Source organism: Alosa pseudoharengus, unplaced genomic scaffold (genome assembly GCF_046254945.1).
Source record: "Alosa pseudoharengus isolate Yale_2024_CS ecotype anadromous, Long Island Sound unplaced genomic scaffold, YU_APseudo_1.1 YU_APseudo_1.1_scf_16, whole genome shotgun sequence".
Lineage (NCBI taxonomy): Eukaryota > Metazoa > Chordata > Actinopteri > Clupeiformes > Clupeidae > Alosa > Alosa pseudoharengus.
Window position 1 is genome coordinate 4,911,388 of NW_027468630.1, and position 19,281 is coordinate 4,930,668.

At 40.6% G+C, this 19,281-nt stretch overlaps 1 protein-coding gene across 1 annotated transcript; it reads left to right on the forward strand.

Moving 5' to 3' along the window:
* Positions 1–15,643: 15,643 nt before the first annotated feature.
* On the forward strand, positions 15,644–19,064 carry sult5a1 (sulfotransferase family 5A, member 1). The gene is made up of 6 exons (XM_076288043.1): positions 15,644–15,826; positions 16,212–16,420; positions 16,614–16,740; positions 16,859–16,956; positions 17,742–17,922; positions 18,569–19,064. Exons 1-6 carry the CDS (start codon positions 15,688–15,690, stop codon positions 18,736–18,738), a joined length of 924 nt encoding a protein of 307 aa, XP_076144158.1. The 5' UTR covers positions 15,644–15,687; the 3' UTR covers positions 18,739–19,064.
* Positions 19,065–19,281: the final 217 nt, after the last annotated feature.

The following is a 19,281-nucleotide window of genomic DNA, read 5'->3' on the forward strand; positions in this document are numbered from 1 at the left end:
AAATACAAATTAATATCATTTATGTATGTAGGTGCATTATTTATTTGTTATTTATTACAATGGGATAATATGCAAGCTAATTTACATGTGCACATTTTTACTAGCATGTTACATTTTTACTAACATTTTTAACCCAACTAATTTAAGTATGTATGTATGTAATTAGTGATTTCATTGGGACCATGTACAGCCTTTTAGCTGCATCAGAGTTAGCTTTTTTCCTATTTTACATGTGTGCATGTTTACTAGCATATTAGCGGTTTCGAGGAGCATCAGTCCATAATTACACTTACGTGTACTTCATGTTTAGCGACCTACAAAGTAGCTAGTTTTACACTTGTTTTTTTTCAAATTTGCATGTCATGACAAATTTACAAGGCTTTTATAAATATCTAAATCAAAATAAGCCATGAAATATGACAGAACTTCTTACCTGGTCGACGTTTGCGTATGGAGCTACCACTTGAATCTTCCCTTGTGCTTGCCGCCATTTTGAATTTTGACCGTAGTGTGTTAGAAACTTCTGACACCACCAGATGGCAGTGTAAGTACCCCCATACGTGTCCATAACACCCCCAATTCAGCAGCGAACACAATTGTGGACATAAGAGCTAAAAAGTGCTGTCCACGTATGTGACCGCTAAGCCCTAGGAAGTTAAAGCAATGTTCACAAAAGATCAAATTCAAGCAATTGGACGAAAGCACAAGGTGGCATACGTTGGGGGAATGAAACAATTAAGAAAACGATTAAAATCAGATTCACTGCAGGCACTACAGGATACAAGACCTAAACATACCCTTACCAGATATCAGAACAATTCAAAGGAGGATGCAGCATGTTAAACTGGAACCAGGAGTCCTACAGGAGGTGTTTGAAATGCTAAAGCTTAAAACAGGTGGCATGAACCACATTGAGCGTGACTGTGTACTCACCTTAGATGAGATGGCCATCAAGTGTGGAGCTGCACATGGGAATCGGGAAGCTCTTTGGTGATATCACACTGCCTGGGCACAAAGGCCGTGCAACTCATGCCTGCGTATTCATGCTGGCAGGACTTACCACACGCTGGAAGCAGATTGTAGCATACCACTACAGTGGTAATTCCACAGATGGGGCAGTGTACCAGCCAATTGTTGTTGCCATAGTGGAAGCTGCAGCCTCTATAGGACTTCACATCTGTAATGTCACGACAGACATGGGGAGCCCCAACAGGGCGATGTGGAAATCCTTTGGGGTGGACTACAACCACACATGGGTGCCACATCCTGTCCAGTCACACCGGAGGTTGTACTTCATGCCAGATGTACCACATCTGGTGAAGAACTTGAAAAGTGCCCTTGTCCGTGGACAGATCATCACCATTCCGCAAGATGTGGTTGACAAGGAGAGGCTACCATCCAACGAGGTGTCTATCGGTCCATTACAAGACATAGTGACCTATGAGGAGAGGCAAGGCTTTGAAATTGGTGCCAAATCTCTCCAGAAACATTCTGCAGCCTAGTCATTTTGAGAAAATGAAGGTAAGCTCTGCCATGCATGTCTTTAGCAAAGCGACTAGGCCTAGTGCTGGCCTGAAGTACCTGGTTCAGGAGGAGCAACGGCCACAGTCTTACCTCACAACATCTTGGTTCCTTGAAAAGGTAGACCACTGGTTCGACCTTATGTCCTCCCACCATGTTGTAATGGCCCTGAGCGAATTGAATATTATTATATTATTATATGGCTGCTGGAAACAAGAAATGCGGCCGCCATCTTGGACCGGTCATACTCCTTGTTGAGTTGCAGCAGAAGACACAAGATGCCAGCCCTGTGCAGCATGTTCCTGCTCAAATCGGCGGACCATCGCAAACAGGGCTAGGGGGATTTACTTTTCACAAGTAAGATTTAACATTACCGTACTATTGGTTGTATTTTGTGAATAGAATATTACCAGAGAGTTGAGAAGAAGCAAGGATCTTTGATATTACTGTATGAAAATCGTAGCCAGCTAGCTAAGCTATGTTTACTTAGTGTTCACCCGGCTATGAACTGAGACTTGACAAGTCATATTCCATAACACTGACTTAGATTACAACTGACACAAGAAGACTATACTACAGGGGTGATAGTAGAAAAAAATCCTGAGCCTGAACTTTTTTCCCCTGGGAGGTAAGCGGGCCCCTAAACCAAGATATATGCCTTGATCAACATAATTGTCAAGCGGAATCCAGGGGTGTGCTCCCCTGGGAGAAGATTGTGATAAATAGTCCCTTCTGGTGACTTTTGTGGATATAAATGGACATCATTCAGACATGAGATGAACAAACCCAATACAAGCCTATATTACAGTAGCATCTTTGTGTAGAGAACCAGAGCTCCTGGGACCCTGGGCCTGGTAGGCCTGTTCATTAATCCATCCCTGCTTTTAACTAGCTCACTTACCTGCAGACTACAGATACAGCCATACCAAGAAAGGTCAGTGGGTGGCTATTATAATACTAGACTAGGAATTGATTAGTAGCCTAACCATTGGCTAAAGGGCATGAACAAGAAGATATTCCTTTTTCTGCAAAATATGCACCATTTAAACATGTTATTCTTAAATTTGTTGGACAGATTTTTTTAAAATTCTGGCGAGATGCCATGAAGTAGAAGGCTGAAAGTAAAACTTGGATGCTAAGCCAATATTCTTTACGCAATTAATCCTACTGATCCCTTTAGTTTTACGCTTATGTGTATTGACGTTGCCAAGCTTGTTCATTGATGCCCTATCGGTGTTGCATTTTAAAATAAATGTTCTATGAGTCAGGGCTGTACGTTAACTTTTTTTGCAAGTAGCTCTGGTGCTACAGAGGTTAAAAGTTTTGTAGCACCAGCCACAAATTCTGTAGCATCGATATAAAACCTCTAAAATCTCTAAAAACAATCACAAGTAGCGCAGTTCATCAATTGTGTTTGGGATCTAGGCCTACTGTAATTGGATTGATAAAAGGTTGTGTAGTTGCTAACATCTCACCTACATTGTGTTTGAGATGAACAAAAGCTATTAGCATGATGTTTTTTGGTTGTTGTGTTTTTGTAAAAAACAAAAAAACAATCCCTGACAGTTCCATGCAGTTCGACTTTTCAACTGGTAGGCCTATCAGGAAGACGGGTCATGCCATGGATTTTTTGTTAATTTTTCTTATACATATGCATTGGAAGTCAGTTCATTTATTTTTGAATGAGTAGGAGATATGCTAAAGATTTTATTCCACTAAGACTTAGTTCACGTTTAATTCATATGTCTAAGCTTTTAGATTAGAGTAGGCCTACATTCAACCTTATTGTCATTGCACGAGTGAAATACCGTTTTACATCTAACCAGTAGTGCAAATGAGTAGGCTACAGTAACTAACATGTCAAACAGTGCACCCATGAAATGCATCCCTAGACTGTTCCATACACATAGGCTACAGTAGGTAGCCTACTGAAGATAGCTGAAGGAACCGATCATGTTCTTGTATAGGTTATTACGCACTACTAAGCAAGACTATATTGCGCATAAAGCATTAATGGGCTCATATTGACAGATATAGGCGAACGTCCCGGTGGACTTTTTTCTTCTAAGTTTTAGATCTAAATGGTGTTGTTTGGATACTAAGTTGTTCGTTTTAAACTGAACTAAAAGTACAAAGCAACAAGGCGATTGCCACAAACTTGTACCTCTGCTTGCCTAATCTGAATTCACCTCAGCCCGGTCGGAAGATACTTTCGCTTTAGGTTAAACATAGCTATCACTTGTTCGATTCGCGAGGACAATTTGCAAGGTGTTGTTTGATTTGGATTGTTTGGATAGGCCTACAAACAAGTATATATGATTTTTAATTGCGTAGACTGCAACTACCAAGTTGAAATCAAAGTCGATTGCCGAGTGTGGAGTAACACGCTCTGGAAATTCACAATTTCATCGCCGTTTTTTTTTTTTTTTTAAAAGACATAGTCCAGTATTTCTATCGAAATTGAAATTAAGTTGTCGATTCCTACGGACTTTCCCCTAAAGAAGCCAGCTGCAGCAGCAACATTTCCGGAAAGGTACTGGCTTGATGAAATTCATTCTGGACTCTATCCGACCGCATAAAGACCTCGGGATACTTCAGTTTGGCTTTAGGGACCCTCTACTCACTACCACGTAAGTGTAATGTTGTTTGGAACTGTAGAAGAGGTATAAAAATAGCGTTTTGTAGCGGCGAAATGACATGCCCGGGTCACTTCCAGGCTAACGAGTTTTGACTAAAAACGGTAAAATCGAACTTTCTCAAAACACATCCGAATGACATGATTTTGATGTCAACTCAACGTATGTACTCCCAATCATCCGGAAATTGATCTAAAGTGCATTTTACTCCGGATAATTCCTTTAAGGTCACTACCAAACATTTCTCAATTGATTCTATAGTACTTTTTTGCGTAGAATCCATTTCTGCTTGGGACATTTTTATATCATGCATAGTTAATGAGAATTTGAATACATTAGCGAATATAAATGCATAATAAAGAAATGTATTGATAATATGGCTGTAAGTAGATAGGTTAATGGTTTTAGGTCCAAATAATATTCAAACTGTATCAAATATAACAAATGATCATACAAAAGTATGTTTTTAGATAGGATATTGCAGTTCAATTATGCAAATTAGGTATTTTTTTACCTTTTCCGTTCATGTGCGACTTCACCTTTACAAGAACATCATGGCAAAGCAATTATGGATGTTTTTACTTAATTAGTGTAAATATACACTGCATTATTTTGTGAGAGCTAATTTGCATATGGGTATCATTTTATCAACTAATTTGCATGCGAGGATGGGTCTGTGAAGGAATAGATTCTAGTTTTGAGGCTGTATTATAACTGATCTTCCCCTGCAGTTGTCCACTGATTTTAGTAATAATACATAGTATACAGTAATATTAAAATAAAAAAGAAAACATTTTACTATTCAATTTGAATTGGTAATCAACATTAATATCTACGAAATGTACCTTTCAACCAGTATTGCCATCAGCATAATTTGCTAGCTATCAAATCAAGACTGGTATGTCCAGCTAACGTAACGTTTGCATAGTAGGAGGCAATGGTTTACATGGCAAAGAAATCTTATGACAATTTAAAGGCTTTTGGTCATATTTTCAGTGCAGTGACTTTGTACACTGGCGCTTGTTTCATACCTACTTTGCAATCGAGCGGAATTTTTCCTCCACAGACGCACATCGGTAAATTAGGGAATGAACTTGCGCTCCCGGGGCGGTTCAGAGAAAAGAGGAGATGTGTTCCGGCGCAAACGTTCCCTGGTGCTATTTTGCAGTTTCAGAAAAGAACTCCGCAAGTCAGTGGCGCGTTTTTCAGATGCTATTTTTAGGGCGCATGCTTGGCAATAATGTAGCATGTGCACAATTTGGTTAAGATGCGCTTGCTCATAATTTTTCTATTGCACAGTGAGATGGAGTACGGCTTGGGACAGAGAATTAGATGCGGGAGGGAGAGGGTCTGCCGGCCCAGACAGACCTATCTCTCCCTCAGTGAGGAGGAATGTAGGCGTAAGCTACGCCTGACCCGTCAGGCTGTGACAGATGTCTGCCATCTCCTGGCAATGCTATTTAATCGAAAACACACACAAACACACAGTGTAATTGAACGAACATTTGACATACTGAAGATGCGCTTCAGGTGTTTGGATAGGTCAGGAGGCACTTTACTAGTCTGGAAAATCCAGACCCTGGTAATCTAGAAAGATTAAGGGTCTGGCCACGAATAATGAAAATGGCCCAACTCGAGGGGCGTCACCAAGCATGCATTTGAAAATCTCACTGCACGCAATTGGATAACACTACGACCAACGTTTACTGCCTGATTCCGGACTTCAACGCAATTGGATAACACTATGACCAATGTTTACTGACTGATTCATTGCAGCACTGTCGTTATCTACACCGATGTGATTGGTTTCTCACAATGCATGGGGTAAAAGTAACATGCATCATTACTCATTGCCAGAGTGTCTCGCAGAGACAATTCAGAATGTGCTTTTGCGAGAACTCAAAAGATTTCTAGGGTAGCACTTTACAGTACAGTCCACAAAAAGTCGCAGCATTCTTTGTGGCATGTTATGTTTTACACAACATTTCCATGAATCATGGATGTGCTGATGACATAAATGAGGAAATATTAGAGGACTTAAGGAGACGTGATGTTGAACTGCATGTGCCGATTAACCCAAATGCCCCAGCAGCAGCACAAGCTCATCTGACAGAAGAGCTGCATCGTCTATAGTAAGGTATAATGAAGCAAAGTAATCTCGGTCTAATGTTAGACTACATTGCAAAAATATTGTAGCGATCTCACCCTCAGACAAGATTCACCTTTGGCCAGGACGGCCATTTATTGGAACAGGAAGACTCATACTGTACGTACACACATACTAGGATAGGGCAACACAGGGGTAGTCTCAGCCGCACATGCTACACACAATAAGGGTTTACCACACACATCAACACGAGGATAAACACATGAGGTACAACCAAAGAGACTAACACGCTAACAAATACACAACATGGTAAACGTAACTACAACTATTATAACCGACATTACACATTCTAGCATTCACTCGCACTGCATTCTGGGAGACACTCATTCAATGTTAAACATGTACATCCACCGACGCTACAATATCACCATGCATTCATAACCTTATGATTCAGTGAGAGTAAGCTTAAAACATCGGAAAGTATGTCTTTGTGACATTTCTTTATTTACATGTTGTCAAAAAGAAAAATGCCAGCCATGGAAACAATTGTGGAGATTTCCTCCCATGCCTATTTAACCGAAGCTAATTTGGGTGCAACAACAAGCGCACCTGCTTTTAAAGGGAATGTGAGATGATGCTCTGATTGGTTTATTGCATGTGACGCCCAAACCACACCTATGAGTAATGTACTGTAGCTACTTCAGACCAACCCATTTTAGATTTGCGTCTGGCACAAGAGTCATTTATCCCGGCAGTATAATAGCAACAGTGCCCGAGATCCGCCCACAAAGCTACTTGCGTTTTGCATTTGATAGGCTACTTGTGTTTCGGATCGTTAAGATAGGGCCCTAAGTATTCTTTTGAGTGGACATGTGGATGCATACTACTATGGAAGTTGCTACCTGTCTTTTGCCTTCCCTTACAGCCGCTCAGAGACTACACTAAACGCTATATTTTGACGATCTAAAACACATGGTCACTGGCAAATAGCTTAAACAAATGTCCAGTCCACATTGGGGGTGGTTTTGTTATCAAACGTCGGCGCCTAGAGCAAAAACGTTCGTCTTCGTTCTTAATCAGTCATGGGTGTAGTTTGAGCGTAACATCCTTTAAACTGTGAACATCTGTCATTCCCTTTAACAGCAAGCAGCGCAACTTCAAACAGCGCATCTGTATTTTGATAGTCAGCGGAGCATTTGAAGGAATCTGCTTGCAGATTCCACTAAAACCATGCTTTACTAAAACCTAGCAGAGTATATCCTACTGCTACTTGTAGCCTAAGCGTGTTGGTAGCCTCACTATTTCCTGAATAAAGTAACTTTTCAATAGCTTAACTTCTTTATTTATCAAGTTGCTTAGCCACACAAGCTACACTTTTGTTGTCATGTGTAATTAGCACAATTTAAAGTAGCTTCCTATGTAGTGAACTAGCCTACTGCTGTGTTTGTGTTACTAATTTTAGCAAGGTGGGAACATACAAAATTACATGCACCAGTTGTCGAAATCATAGAACCAACTGCATGAAAGTAACCTCTGTCTCACTAAGCCTGTGAAGACACTCCCTGATTTTTTACTGATTGCAATGAACGGGGCTGATCTTAGCAGTTTCTAAAATGTTTCTTAATTCCTCTTTATTTAATCTCTTCATTGGGGCTGGAACCTTTCTGTGAACTGTAAATAACAGATGCTGTTGATGAACCCATTGATACTGTACAAGTCACAAGTCACTTTTTTGTCTTGAATTGATGAACTGTTACACTCACTATACCAAACCAATGTCTGTTTTTTAAGGATCAGAAACAAACCTACAAACTTGCACTTTACAATATTTATGGAACTTGTCTAACAAATGCTGTTGATATTGAACCCAGTTACTCCATTTCCTTTACTTATGCCACACCAATGTCTGTTCATCAAACTTTATTTTTGATGGCACTGAACTGAAAATGTTAATGGATTTTTTCTGTCAATTTAACTCATTAAAACTTGTATCAAATAGGGGGGCGCTGTGGCACAACAGGCTACAGCGCCCGTACCATGTACAGATCCAAGTGCCCACGGGGACCCAGGTTTGAATCCGACCTGCGGTCATGTCCCGATCCCACCCCACCCCATCTCTCTCTCCCACTCACTTCCTGTCTATCTTCACTATCCTGTCAGAATAAAGGCAAAAAGCCCAAAAAATATAAAAAAAAAAAAAAAAACTTGTATCAAATCAGTTTTTGTCTATGCTGGCAAACATGGATTAGTTATGTTCCCAGTTTTTATATTGGATGTCATCACTTTATAATATATAATATATCAGAATATTCTATTACTGTTAAAGGAGAATTCCGGTGAGATATTGACCTAAAGTGTATTGAAACATGATACCGAGTGTGAACGTATGTCTCATAGCCCATCTCGGCTTGTCCCCTGCACTCCAAAATCTGGCGCTAGTTAGCCGATGCTACCAACAGCTTTTTCAATGGTGGTGCTTCGGCATCGGGCTAGCCATGCAAATAAATCACATTCCAGTTTCTTCCAGTAGCAGCAACTGGAATCCATGCATTTCCACTGAATTATTTTTGGAATCTGATCCCTTATCATACCTGTTCATTCTTACTCGTCGGTCGACTTATCGTGACTAAATTCAAGATGGCTGCAAACGCTAAACTTCGTGAAGATACTGTCTGTATAAATCGTCTTGTAAGTAAACTACCAGTGCTTTTTCAAAGTTCTCAATGTCTCGTTTTAAATGTCAGGGCCCTCGGAAGTCTACCAATGAAGTGTGGAGATACATTGAACCTCGTAAATGGTGTAAAACAGTGATTTATTTGCATGGCTAGCCCGATGCCGAAGCACCACCATTGAAAAAGCTGTTGGTAGCATCGGCTAACTAGCGCCAGATTTTGGAGTGCAGGGGACAAGCCGAGATGGGCTATGAGACATACGTTCACACTCGGTATCATGTTTCAATACACTTTAGGTCAATATCACACCGGAATTCTCCTTTAAGCCCACTATGAATATTAAAATACACACTACTATGTTTCCTGTATCGTACAGCTTTTCTACTGGGAGGCTTACAACTTATTCTGAGTCAATTTACCCAAGTTTGTCACTAAACCACATAGGCCTACTTGGAATACCCCTCAGATGTCTGAATGGCACTGATCTCACTTAAATGTTTATGGAACCTTTCTGTGAACTGTGAATAATGCTGTTGATGGAACTTTTCTGTCAACTGTGAACTATATTTAACTCATTAAACTTGTATCAAACTAGTTTTGTCAATGCTGTCAAACATGGATTATGTTCCCAGTGTTGATATCGGACGTCAGGTCACTTTATATCATATATCAGAATATTCTATTACTGTTAAGCCCACTATGAATATTAAAATACACACTACCATGTTTCCTGTATCGTACAGCTTTTCTACTGGGAGGCTTACAACTTATTCTGAGTCAATTTACCCAAGTTTGTCACTAAACCACATAGGCCTATTTGGAATACCCCTCAGATGTCTGAATGGCACTGATCTCACTTAAATGTTTATGGAACCTTTCTGTGAACTGTGAATAATGCTGTTGATGGAACTTTTCTGTCAACTGTGAACTATATTTAACTCATTAAACTTGTGAACTATATTTAACTCATTAAACTTGTATCAAACTAGTTTTGTCTATGCTGTCAAACATGGATTATGTTCCCAGTGTTGATATCGGACATCAGGACACTTTATATCATATATCAGAATATTCTATTACTGTTAAACCCACTATGAATATTAAAATATACCGTACCATGTGGCCTGTATCATAGCTACATGTAGCCTATGACCTTTGCAGCAAAAAAAACGTGTGAAAATCTGTTCGGTATTCAGTGAGGTATGATTAATTAAATGCACTGAGAGCTGATTGCACCGGCCATATTATGTTTATGTATGGGAGTGTCGTCACTTTGTTTTTCTACCGCTCTGCCTTTACCTAAATGTTAAAAAGTTTTTTTCCCCCCCATAGACTTGAATGGCTTTGATGACATAATGGCCTCAAAAGCCAGCTGCGCTCGTTAAGCTCCAAGAGTAGTTCCCGGGCTTTTTACATTCCTTGTAACATGCATGCAGCAAAGCTAGATATGAATGTGATTTCAGCCCGACTTTCAACATTTCTTTCAACGAAGACATGAAAAACCACAAAGACCCGTAACGAGGGATCTGGAATTTCGGTTACCTAGCAACCAAGACGCTGTCTATTGAAAAGGGAACTATTTTTTGATGCGTAACGTAAGAACGATGTCGAAATTAACATTTTTAAACAATAATGGGGTGTTTTCAGATTATTTAGTTTGTGGTAGAATTGTTGTATAAAAGCAATATATCACTCGTGATCGTGGGATTGGTCATGGATATTCCCTCGGCCTCGTGGCTACGGCCGAACAACACCTGTGGGAATATCCATGACCAATCTCACTCTCACTTGTGCTATATTGCGTAATTGAAGAATAGACCAATCTCACAGTGTCCAGGTGTCCGGCCTTGATGTTAATGATACCTTAATTGGCAGGGTAAAACGTCTTCCTGTTTCTGTCTTTCTTGTGGACTTTTCTTTTGCTTTTCTTTTGGACAGTGCTCTTCCGCAGGAAATTGATTTACACGGCGGCCCCATCTTGTGAAATGGGTTAATCGTCTTATTTTGTAGGGGGAGATTACAAACCCTACCCTTGTAACTAGTGTAGGGGAAAGTGTGTGTGTGTGAGTAAACATGGAAGTGAAACTATGTGTACGTGTTGTGTTGAAGGGCATGCATTTTTAGCCATTTCAGTTCATTTGTGGCTTTGGCCTCCAACTTCTCATGAAGAGCAGTATTGTGATTAAGGAACACAATAGACTTCACGTGGAATTATTTGGAAATACTTGGTTTAGGGGAGATTTCACATAATTAGAGGGGGATTTCTCCTATAGCCTACAGCTGCTCTGATTCAATACTATGATTCAAGATTTGTCACATGAGTCATTAGACATTAGCCTAATATTGTGTAGACATTTAGGGGCAGCCGTGGCCTACTGGTTAGCGTTTCGGACTTATGACCGGAGGGTTGCCGGTTCGAACCCCGACCAGTAGGCAAGGCTGAAGTGCCCCTGAGCAAGGCACCTAACCCCCCACTGCTCCCCGAGCGCCACTGTTGTAGCAGGCAGCTCACTGCGCCGAGATTAAACTTACTGTAGTGTGTGCTTCACCTCACTGTGTGCTGAGTTCACTAATTCACGGATTGGGATAAATGCAGAGACCCTCACGGGATCAAAAGAGTTTATATACTTACTTATACTTTTGCCGCCGAAACAGCTGTGACCCATCGAGGAATAGACTTCACTAGACCTCTGTAGGTGTGCTGTGGTATCTGTGCATCAAGACGTTAACAGAAGATCCAATAAGTTGCGGGGTGAGGGTCCCATGAATCGGACTTGTTTGTACAGCACATACCACAGATGCTCAATTGGATTGAGATCCGGGGAATTTGGAGGCCAAGTTGTCACCTTGAAGTCATGTTCCTCAAACCATTCCTACTGTAAGCCATTATTGTTTTGTGGCAAGGGTGCATTAAGAGGCCACTGCCATCAGGGAATACTGTTTCCAACGGTGCACATCATGAATGCATCAACCAAATGTAATGTAATGTAGTAGTGGTAAAATGTCTTGTACTTCCCTGCCACTTCAAAATCTATGAAAAGTGATAATATTGAGACTCAATAAATTCATGCATCAACGTGTTATAAGCCATGTCATTTGTCATTGTGCAAATTGGATAAGCCAGCTGATGATTGGTCCCGGCAAAATTGTAACGGAAGCAGCAGAAAAAGATGCACAGTTTTCCAGCACGAGCTTCAGGGCGAATCGCCAACAGATCAGGGGTGCGTTTCCCAAAACCATAGTTGCTAACCTGTTAGCAACTTAGTTGTTTGGCAATGGAAAATTGCATTGCAACCAACAAAGTTGCTAACATAGTTAGCAATGATGCTTTTGGGAAACGCAAATCATGAGTCATAGACAGTGTCAGAAATCACACACGTAACGCCTCTGATCTCTTGTGAGGTGTGAAGATGGAGAGAGTTGATTAAGGTGGCTGATTATCACTACATTCTTAGAGTGAGAAAACATTAGCCTAGAAATCTAGACGCGCCCCTAGCGGCAGCAAATTACATTTGCTGCAAAGGCTAGTCTAGCAACTCTCTGTTGGCTTGTGAGCTCCAGAAATCGAAACTTAATCAGGCCAATGAAATCGTGTATAGAGTCGTTAGGTGGGCTTAACATAATGATTGATGGCAGAGTTGCAAAGGTTTGGCTTGAATTTCCTGCTACTTGAAAAACAATAAGATGGATGTTGCTGTTGGCGAACAGTGTGACACGAGTTAAGCTTTTATTAAGTTGGCAAACGTTTGAACTAGCCAACTAGCTCCGCTGGTGGGAAACGCATGGGACTCATAGCGCTTCCGCTGTCCTATTGCGTGTAGAGGGAATTTGAAAGACAACTGATTATCCCGCCCCTCGGACTGAGCACTGCGAACGGTGAGTGCCCAGACCCTACATTTTAATGTGGGTCTGGCTCGTCAGGCTAAGAAAACATAGTAACTTATGCATTTTTTATATTTTTTATAATTTCTTATATTTGTTTATTTTCTATATTTCCCTTTTTAAAATAGTTGCCCCCTGCTCCCATATGCTCCTGCTCATTTTATATGTCTCTGGTATTTGATGATGTAAAGCACATTGAGTTGCCTAGAGTATGATATGTGCTAAATAAAGCTGCCTTGCCTTGTTTTGTTGTAGCATGTTTTCAAGTGGAAAGGCATAATTTGCTGATAAAAGTAATAGAATTTTTTTATTAAAGTGAGGTCTGTTAACGTCATACAAAAGAATAATGCTTGCAGAAAATACTTTGTTGGTGGAGAAATTTCCCAACATAATAATGTGGTTATATTTTTTATATTTATACATATATATACCGTATTTTCCGGACTACAAGTCGCACTTTTTTTCATAGTTTGGCTGGTCCTGCGACTCAGGTGCAACATATATATATTTACATTTTTTGACTGCTGCAACTTATACTCCGGTGCGACTTATAGTCCGGAAAATATATATTCCATAGCCTGCCCATAAACCTGTGCAATATACTGTACATGTATATTATTATGACCGCCACGCAGCGAAGGTTTAGTCAGATTTATTTTTTATTTATTTTTTTTTCTTTTTCGCATCTCCAAATTTCCGTCAATGAGTCCCGGGACACTGAAAGACCGGGGTAGACGAAACTTGGTGGGCATGTAACCCCACATGGATAGCATGGAACCATCGTTTTTCGTTTTGATCTGTAGCCCCCCCGCTGGACTGCACCCCCCGAAAGGAGGGTAGGGCAGACACAGTTTTCTGTGAATATCTCGAGAACCGTAAGGTTTAGGAGGACCATTTTTTTTTTGTAAGTTGATCTCAAGGGGCCATGTCAACCCATTCCATAACCACTCATTTCATGTTTTCAAGTGGAAAGGCATAATTTGCTGATAAAAGTAATAGAATTTTTTTATTAAAGTGAGGTCTGTTAACGTCATACAAAAGAATAATGCTTGCAGAAAATACTTTGTTGGTGGAGAAATTTCCCAACATAATAATGTGGTTATATTTTTTATATTTATACATATATATACCGTATTTTCCGGACTACAAGTCGCACTTTTTTTCATAGTTTGGCTGGTCCTGCGACTCAGGTGCAACATATATATATTTACATTTTTTGACTGCTGCAACTTATACTCCGGTGCGACTTATAGTCCGGAAAATATATATTCCATAGCCTGCCCATAAACCTGTGCAATATACTGTACATGTATATTATTATGACCGCCACGCAGCGAAGGTTTAGTCAGATTTATTTTTTATTTATTTTTTTTCTTTTTCGCATCTCCAAATTTCCGTCAATGAGTCCCGGGACACTGAAAGACCGGGGTAGACGAAACTTGGTGGGCATGTAACCCCACATGGATAGCATGGAACCATCGTTTTTCGTTTTGATCTGTAGCCCCCCCGCTGGACTGCACCCCCCGAAAGGAGGGTAGGGCAGACACAGTTTTCTGTGAATATCTCGAGAACCGTAGGGCCTAGGAGGTCCACCTTTTTTTTGTATGTTGATCTCAAGGGGCATTGTCAACCCATCCATTACCACTTATTTCATGTATAGCGCCACCTAGTTAAAAATTAAAAAGCAAAAATGTAAAAAAAAAAAAGTGTAGGATCATTATGACACCCTCCGAATGTATGCCAAGTTTTGTGTACTTTCGTGTACATTTAGTGACGTACACCAACAAGGATTCCCGGGACACTGAAAGACCGGGGTACACAAAACTTGGTGGGCATGTACCCCCATATGGATAGCATGGAACCGTCATTTTTCGTTTTGATCTGTAGCCCCCCCGCTGGACTGGACCCCCCGAAAGGAGGGTAGGCCAGACACAGTTATCTGTGAATATCTTGAGAACTGTAGGGCCTAGGATGACCATTTTTTTTCCGTATATTTGCCTCCAGGGGTCATGTTAACCCATTTCATGTGCACACATGTGCACAAACAGATACACACGCACACACACACATTCACAGTAATCATACGTATGACATATACTCACACAGTAGACATTTGTACGCTTCCATGCACAGGCACATACGCAGGCACACACACAAGCACGCACACACACACACACTCACACACACACACACCCACACACATAACATAAACATAACACAACCAATCAAGAATTTCTCAGAATTATGAACAGGCAAGATGGAGGTGGGGTTGTATAAAATGAATTTTACATGTGAAATCTATGAACTAATCATGTTTTGGGACTTGTTGTCTAGCAGATACCAGTGAGAATTGAGTGTGGATAATGCAATTTAGTGAGACAGTTAGAATCATATAGGCCTTTCAGCGTGATTTCTTTTTGTGGAAAAAATGTGCTGGACTGGGCGGCGGTCATATTTTGTACCGCTCTGCGGTACATCTAGTTATATTATTAATCCCTATTGTATATACAACCATACTCTACCTGCACTTGGTATTTAATGCTTCTTTGCACTTCTGCTTGGATGTCAACTGCATTTCATTGGCTCTGTACCTGTACTCTGCTAAATGACAATAAAGTTGAATCTAATCTAATCTTATGGGTGATAGTGACCACATATTACTGTTGTTTAATTTATAGGGAAGAGGTAAGATTAATTGGAAACTCTCACGCTCCTTCTACACTGGAAGTAGTGTCACACTTGGTTCCCTTTTTCTCCTCCCAACATGCACCCACACCTTTCATGTGAGATTTGGTATTTAAGTCACTGCTGCAACTCTCACAGACATGTATACCCTACCTACACACACACACCCTCAGACACAGGAAACATGTCCAGGCTTGATGTGACGGAGACTTTTCATGGCATCTCCCTGCCAGGGCACCTCCATACTAAGGACTCTCTGAACTACGCTACTCAGTTCCCATTTCAGGACTCCGACACGCTGATTGTGTCCTATCCGAAATCAGGTAGGAAAATGACACGTTTCACTTGTGACGGCCATGGTGTTCTGTGACAGAGGTGTGAACATCTGGACTGTTACTGCTCAGACTATTTGCCTGTGTTGCTACAGGCAACAGTGACTGCTTTTGAAATTTTTGTGCCTTATGCCAGGGAGTACTTGAATCAGCTTGCTCTAGCACTGGATGTAATTCAAGTTAAATTGGCATACAGTAGGCACCTCTCACTCGACCTGCTGCCACTCTCAACTGTCTCTCTGGCTAACTTTCTCTCACTGTCATACTTCCACAAAAAAAAGACATGTCTCAAAAAAAATCTCAAAAACAGAAGTTGTTCCACTATGTTGTGTTATGTTGCAGTATGTTTATGTTTATGTTTACCATCTGTTTCTAGGCACCACATGGATGCAGGAGATGGTGACTCTAATTCTCAGTCGGGGAGACCCCACTCCATCCCAGACGGTGCCGAACTGGGCACGTGCCCCGTGGCTGGAGCAGTATTACTGCCCGCAGGTCCTGAGTGCCGCCCAGGGGCCCCGCGTCCTCACCACTCACCTGCCTTACCACACGCTAGCTCCTGCTCTTCGAGGATCCAAAACAAAGGTGAGTCCCACTGAAAACAATTGGAAACTGGCTACGCTGCATACTTTCAGTACACAAAGAGCAACTTGTTTTTGTTTTTTTGGGTGTGCAGTTCACTGAGTCATAGTGCTTGTGGTACAGATTATATTACATGTAAATGCCGTGAAATCAGTGCTACTCCATTCTTTTGACCTACAATCCTCCAATTTTTCAGGTCATCTACATTGCAAGGAACCCTAGAGATGTTGCTGTGTCGTACTACCACTTCCATCATATGGCCAAGTTCCTCCCGGAGCCGGGGTCGTTTGAGGAGTTTCTTAGCAACTTCTTAGAGGGAAAAGGTCAGAATGAGCTCTTCTCTCTCTCTCTTTCTCTCTCTCTCTGTGTGTGGTGTCATAGGTTTTCCAACTTCAATGACATGCTTACTCATATATTTATGATATTTTTTTATATTTATAGTGCACTATGGATCCTGGTTTAATCATGTGAAAGGCTGGACTGATCCAGAGAAAGACATTGAGAACTTTTTCTTCATCACATATGAAGAGATGCTTAAGGTACAGTTCTCTCCGCTGTAGGCAATTTCATAAGGTGTAGAGTATATCATAGGAGGGTTAACACGCTGCTGCATTTGAACTCCATTAACCTTTTTCGGTAACAATTAATAAATTCATTATGAATTAATTCATTCATTCATTCCTTAATATCTCATTTACCTCAATTAACATGCATTCATAGTCTGTCATTTGTGACCTCATACATGAACAACACATCAACTAAAGCATTAGGTATGGTCGGCACATTATTATGAATTATGATTTATTAAGAATTCTCATAAATTATTTCTTTTTCTGCTAAAAATGTGGTCACTACTCAAATTCTGATTTGAACACAACTTGTGCAGTTCTCTAAACACATGTCATTATTCACAACTTTAGTTGAGGGGCCACAGACATGATGAACTCATGAGTAGCCTAATTAACCTTAAATTCATGTGATCATGATGATCATGCTTAAGAATTCATAAATCATAACGATGTACCCACCGTACCTAATGCTTTAGGTGATGTGTTGTGATAATTCATGTACCCTTAACGTACATTTTTTACCCATTTTTCTTTTTGTGGTCCTATAACTGATTTTTTTTTTACTCTGTAGGCTGCTTTCATTTACATTCATTTTAATTATTATATATATTTTTTTATTTTAATTACAGTATATTTGTATATTTTCTTTATTTTCTATTAGCTATTTTTGTTCTTATGTAAAGCACATTGAAATGACTCTATATGATATGTGCTAGATAAATTAAAATGGGCTTCCTTCGCTGTCCCCTTGACAGGACCTGAGAGGCTCATTACAAAGAGTGAGCAGCTTCTTACAGTGCCCCCTGCAGGAAGAAGAGATAAACCGCGCCCAGGAGCAGTGTAGCTTCAGCACCATGAAGGACAATGACATGGTCAACTACAAGCTCGTCACGCAAGACATCATGGACCAGAGCCGGGGGAAGTTCATGAGGAAAGGTGAGACTTGAGTCGTCCTGACGTAAAAGTGCACGCAAACAGAGCAGGGCACTCCCTGCTTGTGATGAAGTGCAGGTAGTTTGTTTATGTTAGAACCAGTTTTAATTATCTATAACATCATGCCACATGCAGTCTTCCTACGTAATGCAACTATGAGTCACAAGGCTAAGAGTAGCATTGGAGGAATCATGACCTAGGTGTAGGCGTCCTGTTCTGAGAACAGTGACACTTCCTTATAGGTCAGTAACAGCAGTCAACACTTTCAATGTAATAATTGGCCAGTATCCCATTTTCACTGTGTTAAAACTAGTATCTGGTGATTTTAAACACATACAGAGTTCCTAATCAGAAGGAAATATACTTGTAGCAAAAACATGCGATTGACTGAATTCTTGATGGTATATAAAGTAATATTCAGCACATCAGAAGCACATTTTACCCTCTGGACTCTGATGAAGATGCAAACCATTGAAACGTCAGTCTTTTGCTGCACCGTTCAGAAATAAAAAATAAGCAACTTTGACATCCGTGTGCTTCAGTGATCCCTTTCCTTTCACACAGTTCACCCTCATTTCACCCATCCATCACCCAAGCCCCCTGTATTATGATACTTAGAATTCATGTCTGTGTCTGTTTTCTATTTCAGGGAAATCGGGAGACTGGAGGAACACATTCCATGAGCATCAGAGCCGTGACTTTGACGCTGTATATGTGGCGCAGATGCAGGAGTCGCATCTGAAGTTGATGTGGACGAGCACAGACACGCAGATGACAGCCACGAGTCCAGCTCTCACGAGCCGCCTTCACTCAGGCTGAGCTCCTCAGCCACCCTTAGATTTCAAGGAGCCTGTTCTGACAGTTTTCATATCTGTTGAGTATTGTAAATATGACTGAAGTTGTAAATGCTATTTCAATCTAAGATGTTCTCTTATTGCCTGGGACACTTTAAAATTGTTGTTGTTTGCCAGAATCATATTTATATGATGTATGTATGTATATTGAAAAAGGTTGAGCAAGTTTCCCATTGAGACCTCCTGCATGTGAAATGTTTGTGAATTAAGTAATTGGGTCATTGTATCTAAATGAATGCACTTAAGGACTCCTGAATCTTTAAATAATAAACACCTTCAGGCTTGTCTGCACATGGGCGCCTGTTTAATCATTCAACAGTACAGGTTTTGGAGACTTGTTACAATGCCTGCTTTGCATCAGGCCCTTCAATAGATTTGTATATGCAGCGTATCAGGCTTCTCAATCAAGTCCTGGAAAAGATTTTTAGATTTTGACAAGACACGAAGTCACAATTCTGAGTACCTGAAACTTTCATACTTTAAGTAATGAAACGTTTGACTGACATTT